General features: G+C 48.0%; 1 gene segment (V, D, J or C); it reads left to right on the top strand.

Annotated features, from left to right (window-relative positions):
• Positions 1 to 363: 363 nt before the first annotated feature.
• On the top strand, positions 364 to 1,031 carry LOC127545829 (immunoglobulin lambda variable 4-69-like). The segment is given in 2 exon segments: positions 364 to 500; positions 622 to 1,031. Coding segments are annotated over 2 exon segments (441 nt in total).
• The last annotated feature ends 8,452 nt before the right edge of the window (positions 1,032 to 9,483 follow it).

The raw sequence follows: 9,483 nt of genomic DNA, 5'->3' as shown, positions 1-9,483 counted from the left end.
ATCTTCTTGCTCTGAGGCCCCTGAGCTTTGCTGAAAAGGGCGGGACAGGGCTGTGGGTGACCTGGGGCCTGCAGCCACTAGGGGACACTGTGGGACTGTCTCTGGGCAGGCAAAGGGGGCAGGAGGAGCCTGGGGGTCTCAGGGGGGATGAGCCCAGCTGCCTGTGTCTGTGGCTGCTCTGACCCCTGGGATCCCTCACGAGCGACATCTCAGCTGGGCTGGGCAAGGGCTTTCACTGCTCCATCCCCTCCCCCTGGGAGATGCGCCTTCCCCGTGGGACCTGGGACCCCACATTTAGGACTCAAGGTGTGGTTTAAAAAACCAAATTTGCATCCAGACCCCGCCCCCTCTCAGCCCCATCCCAGGCTCCCAGGGAGAGGATAAGAGGGGCCTGGCAGAGCCCGGACCCAGCTGGTTCTCTCTGGGGAGCAGAGCTCTCGGGGTCCCCTGCACCATGGCCTGGCCTCTCGTCTGCCTCCTCCTGCTCACCTGCTGCTCAGGTCAGGGCTGACCCTGCTTGTCCTGCTCCCTCCTCCCTGTCCCGGGGTCCCCTGTGAGGGTCTCTCAGCACCTCCCCCCTCCCTCCTGTGCTGGGACATTAATGTCTGTCTGTGCTTCCAGGTTCCTTCTCCCAGCCTGTGCTGACTCAGGCTCCCTCCATGTCTGTGTCCCTGGGAGCCACGGCCAAACTCTCCTGCACCCTGGACAGTCAGTATCGCTATAATACAATTACATGGCACCAGCAGAGCCTGGGAAAGGCCCCTCGGTACCTCATGTATGTCAACAGCGATGGAAGTGCAGGCAAGGGCGAGGGGGTCCCCGACCGCTTCTCGGGCTCCGGCTCTGGGGCCAATCGCTACTTGTCCATCAGCAACATCCAGCCTGAGGACGAGGCCGATTACTACTGTCAGACATATGGTAGTGGTGCTTACCACAGTGCTACATTCAGTGGGGAAGTGGGACAAAAACCCCCCTGCCAGCCCAGCCCCCGCCCCCCTGCTGGCCCCGACTTCTGACACAGCCCCAGCTGCTAAAGGGCCCTGAGTTTGTGCTTCCTCTTTCTCTGTCTCAGGCTCAGAGTCTCGTGTCCAGGACTTGCCCAAGAGCACACTGAGAGTAAGTCCCAGAAATGGAGCATTTGTCTCCCCTGACCAGCACTTTGCTCCTTCCCAAGCTACTTCCCAGGGCACTGACTCCAGGGCAGGCTTTAGCTGAGCCTTCGGGCTGTGGTGGTGGAGGGGGCTGAGGGGCCCTGGCTCCCTGAGGCTGCCAAGGCCAGGCCCTTGTAGAGTGAAGGCTCTTTGAGGTTCCCATTGGCTCCTACCAAGTGACACGCCCACATAATTCTACAAAGAGATTTAATAAAAAAAAGCTCCAAGAAGAGGCAAAACCTTATAAAGGGAGCCCAGAGAGGTCGGGAGAGTTCTAGAAATCGTCAGCAGAGCAGGGAGCCCCAGCCCTAGAATCAATATCTGGGGGAGGCCCGGCTCTAGAAACAGCAGCTAGGGGAGCCCGGGGTGGCCAGGCGAGTTCCCATTGGGAAGGGTCCCAGACAGGGCGTCCTCTCCATGACTCCGACTCCGACCAGGAGCCAGACTGTCCCTGTGAAACGTCTCAGCACAAGAAGGCATCCTACCGGAAGGACCTGGCAAAGTCCGAGTCCTTCCATAAGGCTCTGGCAGGGGGGATGACCCTCCATGACTCCGGGACAATCTGCCCCCACAGTGGCCGGTTCTGGGGGTCCCCAGGCAGCTGACTGTGGTCCTCCTGGAGACTCTGGCCAGCATCGCACAGGGAGGTTTCCTTCCCGTTCTCCAGACCAGCTGCTCTAGGACATCCTGAGGGTCAGTTACATGTGGTTCAGCGGCTGGTTCTAGAGCAGGTCGTGTTGTAAGTCTCGGGCCTGGGTTTGGATAATCCAGTCCTGGGATTTCTCATCCTTTCAGCCTTTGTAGCTCTCCCCGAGAGCAGGCTTGTGGGTCTAAGGTGACCCCCGGACACTTGCCAGGGCCCATGAAACCACAACTACGGACACCATGGAGGGGAAGCAAAGCCACTAGAAAGGAGGCGGGAACCCCGAGGATGGGGCCGGCTGCCGACCGTCCCTGCCCGAGAGCTGCTCCCTGCTGTTAGCCAGCGCCCCCTCCCCAAGGGGCCGTGACCAGGATCTGCTGAGGGCAGCCTGGACCCTGAAACTCTGCCCCCCATGCTGATAATGAGGGCAGCTCTTGTCCAGCTCTGCCAGCCAGGCAGAGGCTACAACCCCCCTGCTCTGGGTGATACCGCCCTGGCATTCGAGGCTCTCGCCCCACACTAGCCATTGTCAGTGCCAAAGGTTTAGGCCTCCAGCTCAACTCAAAAGTCCCCTCAGGGAACAGTGCCCTCTACTGGCGTTCCAGAGAGAAGGCTGGCGCTGGGAGCATGAAGAGCTGAGTTCCAATCTGCCCTCAGACAATTATGATGGTTTCAATCTTGACAAATCAGTCTTTCTTGTCTGTTAAACAGGTATAACAGCCCCTACCTCCTGTTGCTGTTTTGAGGATAAAATGAGACGGTAAAACACATCAAGCTCTATTTTCATGTTGTTACGATCGCTAAGTCCACCAGTCCCCCTGACAGGGAACTTCCCCGGGAATACCACAAGGTGATGGTTCTGTGTGGCTCCAAATAACACAAACAGTGGCTCTGAGTCCTGGGAATCATCAGCCCAAGGGCATGAGTTCCTCAAAACTGGCTTTTATTGAAGTGATGTCACTCACCAAGTGGTCAGAAACAGCAATGCAAGGACACTCCCAAGGGGTCTCTGAAGAACGTTAGAATCGATTGTATGACATGGGAGAGCCTGGCCCGGGACCTCCCTGCCTGGCGTGCCCTCCTCAGAGAAGGCGCCACGCTCCGTGGGCAAAGCAGACCCGAACTGGCTCAGAAGAAATGCCAGATGTGCAAAGTCAGAGAATGCCCCCAGATGTTCAGAGGGACGTTTGTGTCTGAGCTGTGACCCCTGGCATTGTCTGGTCAGCCACGGTTGGACGTCACGTTGGTCCTCCTGGAGAACGAAGCACAAACACAACCCATCTGTGCAACAGTGATGAACAGACCTGGAGAAACTCCCCCAAAAGGCTGCGGGTCAGGGAGAAGCAGGGGCACCCACTGGCGGTCCTCGGGGAGGGGCCGCATGGAGGGCCCGGGTGGCCACGACAGCCCATTCCGGGGACCCCGCAGGGTCTCATGGCACCGGGCCGGCAGCGGGCACCCAGCATTCCTTACGTACCTGCTCCCCATCAGATACAAAGCTCCGAGGAGACAAAGAAAGGGAAATGACCATCCCAGATTTCCAAGAGCTTACAACCTAAGGGCAGAAGAGACAGAATGAAATGTGCAGATCCCTGATAGGATCACATGGAGGGAGTCTGTGCGGGGAGGGGGGACAGGCTCCTCGGACAGGGAGCCTTGGGGAGGGACTGAAGCCGAGGGGGCAGGCGGAGCACACCGGCCATAGGGCACAGCCTGTGTAAGGGCTCCGAGCCTGGCAGCTGTCGGGCAATCCCTCTGTCAGCTCTCCAGGCTTTTGCTCTCTCTACTTTGCCTCCTCCCCAGCTGTTCTTCGACTGAGCCCGGACTCCCCCACAAAGCTGAAGCCTCCCTGGCCTCCCCAGGCAGCTCTGGCTGCTCTATCCCTTTCTTCTTCTACACTGATCCTGGAGGGGGAGCTGGGCCCACTGCCAGGCTGTCCCTCTGCCAGCACCCTCCTCCGAGGACAGTTACCAGCGCCCACAGTTCTGGTGGCTGCTGTCTCCTGACCTCTCTCTCTCTCCAGATTTAGAACATGCTTCTCCTTCATCCCTTGGGGTCCTTGGGACGTCCGAAGTACTCCGGTTTAGGAATCAGCATCAGAGTTGTGTCAAAAAAGGAATTTGGTAGACTCGTTCACATAGTTTTCAAATAGTTTGAGAGTATTTGGAATTAATTCTTCAAATGTTTGGTGGAATTCACTTGTGACATATCTAGCCCTGGAAAATTTTGCTTAGGGAGTTCACTGTTGATTTGTTCAATTTCTTTTCCTAAACTGGGTTTATTTAAGTATTTTGCTTCCTTTTCTGTTAATTTGGACAATTGAGATTTTTGTAATTTCCATTTCAGTCATCTCAATTATGTTGTCAGATATACTGGCACAGTTGAACAAAATAGCTACTAATTGTTGCATTCATTTCCTATTTATGGCAGTAATTCATTTTTCATTTTTGATCCTGGTAATTTGGTTTTCTTTTTTCTTTATCTAATCAAATAAGCCAAAGTTTTACCTATTCTATTGTCTTTTTATCATAAAATCAAATCTTACTTTTATTTCTTAGTTCAATAATTTTCTTACTTTTAACTTTATTAATCTCTTTATTAATCTCTTCTTTGGTATTCAGAATTTTAAAGTTAGCATTCAATTGGAGTTTTAAAATTTGTTATTTTTCTAGATATCTAAAATTAACTGCATAATACACTGATCTCCTCTTTCCTTATTTTATTCATGTAAGGATTTAAAGAAATAAGGATTGCTTTGGCTGTATCCCATAAATTTTGGCATGTTTTTTTAATTGCTATTTTCTTGAATGAAATAAGTTTCTCTGATTTGTTGTTTGATCTATTCATACTTTAGAATTATATTGATTAGTTTCCAATTAGTTTTTTAATCTATCTTTCCTTTATTTCATGTAATACTTATGGTACCATGATCTGGAAATGATGCATTTAATATTTCTGCCTTTCTGCATTGGAGTGTGAGGTTTTATGCCCTCAAATGTGGTCAGTTTTTGTGTCGGTGGCAGGTATTGCTGAGAAAAAGGTATATTTCTTTCTCTCTCTATTCAATTTCTCCAGAAGTCTATCATATCTAACTTTCCTAAAATTCTAATCACTTTCTTAACTTCTTTCGTGTTTATTTTGTGATTACATTTATCTAGTTTTGAGAGGGGAATATTGAGGTTCCCCACTTGTAAGTGTTAAATTTTTGTTAAGTATTTGAAATAAAGTTGATAAAGAACAACAAAAAATGGCCAAACCAATCGTAGTATATTAATGGAACAGAACACTAGTGTGCTGGAAGAAATGAGGTGTGTGATGAATAAAACATTATGGAAAGTCCTATATGATCTGATGCAGAGTAAAGTCATCAGAGCCACAAAAACAATATGCACAATAATGGCAAAAATGTAAATGAAAAGAACAGAAATAAAGAATCAAAAGCAAATATAGCCAAATGATGGGGGTCAAGTGGGACATGAATAAAGAGATATGGGAAGACAATCCTAGTTCATCCCTTCTTGGAGGTGTCCCTTAATGCACATGTTCTCAGACAGTCATAAAGTACTGATAAGTTGTGCTGAAATTTTTTCACCTTTTAAAAAAGAAATACCATATGTCAAAAAAGAGAAACCATCATAAAAAAATTAAGTGTGGAGACTGGATTAGTTACTTGACATCCCAGTCATCCTGTGGCCTCCTGGATTTTTTTCAGTAACATTCCCTGGAATTTATATCAGATGAGGAGATATCCTCATCTCCTGTATAAAATCAAATTAAAAGAAGTAATTGTGTTTCTCCCACAGAAAGAAATTGTAAAAGAATAATAAGATAGAAATTTTTCCTCAAATGGATTCTCTGTGAACAATAACATAGAAGAAGAGAACAGGGTAACAATCAAAATAATAATAATATTAATAGCAGCTTCAAACTTCAACTCATTTTCCATAAAAGGTGGGGGAATGTGGGGAGAACTGAGAATGACAAAGGAAAGTTGTTGAAGGTGAAATACAGGATGAGGAATAAGTGTGGCTGAAGACAGCTTTAGTAGCTCTGATTACCTCCCAGGAAGCCAGAAATGCCAGTTCCTGGGCTCTGGAGAGACCACTGATTGGGTTACCAACCAGAACTAATGGGATGCAACTGTTCCTCTGAATCTCAGAAATTGAAGGGGTTCTCCAGACTCAGTGTACGAGCTGTCATGATCATTGATTTATCAGAGAGGACAAAAGGGCATTGGATCTCTTTATGTTACAGTGCCAAGATGGCAAGGTCCTTTGGAACAAAACAAAAAGACAGCCATTTTTTCTTGCTAGAAAGGTTTCCATGCAGATAGTCCTCATGTCCAAAGATGGCAAACCATGAAGGCATAACAAACCATGAAGACTGAACACAAGGAAACTCTCATTATATACCAATACTATTTAACTTTGCTTTTTATGAAGAGTTCTTAGGTTTCTTCTTTTTTTTCCAATAATTTTTAATGTTTTCCCAATTCCATGTAAAAACAAATTTTCACAATCATTAAATAAATGTTTGAGTTCCAAATTCCTTCCATTTCTCTTTTTCTTCTCTATTCCCTGAAATGGAAAGCAAATTCTTCCAGGCCAAATATATGAAATCACATAAAACATATTTCTATATTAACCATGTAGTGAAAGGAAACACAGACCAAATTTCTCATAAAAGGAAAAAAAGATAAAAAGACTCTTCTTTGACCTGCATTAAGACTCCATCAGTTCTTTCTCTGGAGATAGAATGTTTCATCATGCGACCTTTGGATTTTCTTGGATCACCACACTGCGGTGAATAGCTAAGTCATTCAGTGTTGACCACTGTAACACTGCTGTTACTATGTACAAAATTAGTCTGCTCAATTCACTTTTAATCAATTTGTATAATATGGTTTCCATGTTTTTTCTGAAATCCACATGCTCACCATTTCTTATTGTACAGTAGTATTCCACTGCAAACATATGCCACAGCTTATCCAATTATTCTTGAATTGGTAACATCTCCATTTCCAATTCTTTGCCACCACAAAAAGAATTGCTATAATTCTTTTTTGTACACATATAGTTTTCCCCTTTGAAAATCTCTTTGAGATATAGACCTAGCCACTGGTATTCCTGGGTCATTGGGTATGCAAACCCTTTGGACAGAGTTCCAAATGACTTTCTAGATTTGTGCAACCATTTCACATTTCTTCCAAAAGTACATTAGTGTTCCAGATTTCCCATACCCTCTCCCATACTTGTCATTTTTATTTTCTGTAATATTCGCCAATCTGATGGGTGTGAAGGGTTCCTTCGAGCTGTTCTACTTTGCATTTCTCTATTTAATATTTACACCATTTTTCATATGACCAAGCATCATTAATGCTTGCTGATGGTTGTAGAGAGATGCTCCTTAACATTTTAAAGGAAACCCCCATTTATTCCTAGGCTCTCTAATGTTTTTAACAAAAATGAGTGTTCTATTTGGTCACTAGATTTTGCTGCATCAATTGAGATAATCATATGATTTTTCTAAGTTTTATAATTTAGTTGATTACAGTGACAGTTTTCCTAATATTGACAAAATCCCTATTTTCCTGGTATTATAGATCTCACTTGCTCCTAGCATATTATCCTGGTGATAAATTCTTGTAATCTCTCTATTAATAGTTTATTTAAAGTTTTTACATCAGTATTCTTTGGGAAAATGGTCTGTCATTTTCTTTTCTCTATTTTGGCTTGTCCCGGCTTAGGGAGCAGCATCTTAGTTGTGTCATAAAAGGAATTGGGTAGACTCACATATTTTTCAAATAGTTTATTTGGAATTAATTGTTCTTTAATGTTTGGCAGAATTCCCTTGTAATACATCAAGCCCCGGAACATTTTTCTCGGGGAGCTCACTGATGACTTGTTCCATTTCTTGTCCTAAGATGGGGCTACTTAAGTCTTTTATTTCCTCTTCTGTTAACTTGGACAACGGGTATTTTGGTAATTTCCATTTCATCCATTTCTGTCACATTGTCCATCCAGAGCTAATCTCACAGTGCCACCTAGTGGCTGGAGGTCACCCCAGCCTTGTAAGCAAACCTCAGGAGCCCCACAGCCAGAAGGAGACCCTTGCTTGCTGCCCCCTGTTCCCCAAGCTAGCATCTGTGCACAGGACAAAGGGGCCGCTCGGCCCCAGAGAGGACAACCTTGGGGGGGGGACGTGCTTGTTTTTCCCTGAGTCTCCTAAGGGACAATGGGCCAGAGCTTTGAACCCAAACTGTTCCCAGTCTAAGGTCGAAAAGTAACACAGCGTGAGCGGCTCCTGCAGGTGCTGCAGTCACAGCTTCGGAAAACTGGGAAAGGGGGGACTGGTCCCAAAGAACAAGTTCTGGGGGAGAGTTCTGACCTGGAAGTGACAGGATTTTGTCACTCTAAGTGGGTGATGGGAAAGAGGGAGGGTCAGAAAGACAGAGACAGAGACAGAGACAGAGGCAATAAGCTGCTGTTCCCTCAAGCCAGCCTGAGCGTTCCAGGTGATCTGCAGCCAAAATTTCCAGGAGAAGGGGAGCCCCTTGAGGTTGGGGCTGTCTGCGCTGCTCATTGGGGTCCCCGCCCTCAGCATGGAGCCCCCACACTAAGCACTGCCCACGTGTGTCCATCATTCCTTGTCTGTGCTCCTCTGGCCGAGGGGGAGGATAAAGGCTTCTTTAGGGGGGTCTGTCCGGGGGAGTCTCCCCGCTTGCACTTGCGTCCCCAGTCTCCTTGTGGCCCCGTCACCTGCCAGGACTGAGGGAACTGGGGACACAAACTCTCTGCTGGGGCCGAGGACATCCTGTCTTTGGGGAAAGTCTGGGAGAACCTGAGGAAAGATGCTGAAGGAGCTGGAGCCGCCGGAAGAGAACAGGGGCCGATCCCTAGAGCTGGGCAGAGGCTCCAGGACAGATGTGGGGCCACAGGTCACAGGGACGGGTGAACACCTGCCCAGAGAGGGACAAGGGCCCCGGCGTGGCTATGGCCAAACACGCTTGGGGACAGCAGGACTGCTCCATCTCCTTCATTCCTGAAAAGTGACGGGGCAGGGGCAGCCAGTGGGGGCAGTGGATAGAGCAGCAGCCCTAAAATCAGGAGGAAGTGAGTTCTAATCTAGCTTCTGATACCTAACACTTCCTGGCTGTGGGACCCTGGGCAAGTCACGTCACCCAAATTACCTCAGCAAAAAAAAAAAAAAAAAGATGGTGCTGAGCCTTTGTGATTGAAGAGTGATGGAGTATACACACACACACACACACACACACACACACACACAGACATAACACACACACAATATTATCATCCCATTGTCCTCTGCACAGACCCCCCCTTGTGGAACTGGTGACCATTACCAAGAATCTTCTTGCTCTGAGGCCCCTGAGCTTTGCTGAAAAGGGCGGGACAGTGCTGTGGGTGACTCGAGGGCCTGCAGCCTCTAGGAGACACTGTGGGACTGTCTCTGGGCAGGCAAAGGGGGCAGGAGGAGCCTGGGGGTCTCAGGGGGGATGAGCCCAGCTGCCTGTGTCTGTGGCTGCTCTGACCCTGGGATCCCTCACGAGCGACATCTCAGCTGGGCTGGGCAAGGGCTTTCACTGCTCCATCCCCTCCCCCTGGGAGACATGCCTTCCCCGTGGGACCTGGACCCCACATTTAGGGCCCAGGGCTGCTTCAGAAGACC

This window comes from Antechinus flavipes, chromosome 1, assembly GCF_016432865.1.
Source record: "Antechinus flavipes isolate AdamAnt ecotype Samford, QLD, Australia chromosome 1, AdamAnt_v2, whole genome shotgun sequence".
Taxonomy (NCBI): domain Eukaryota; kingdom Metazoa; phylum Chordata; class Mammalia; order Dasyuromorphia; family Dasyuridae; genus Antechinus; species Antechinus flavipes.
The sequence above is the reverse complement of the archived record's forward strand: the minus strand, read 5'-3'. Positions and strand labels throughout refer to the sequence as shown.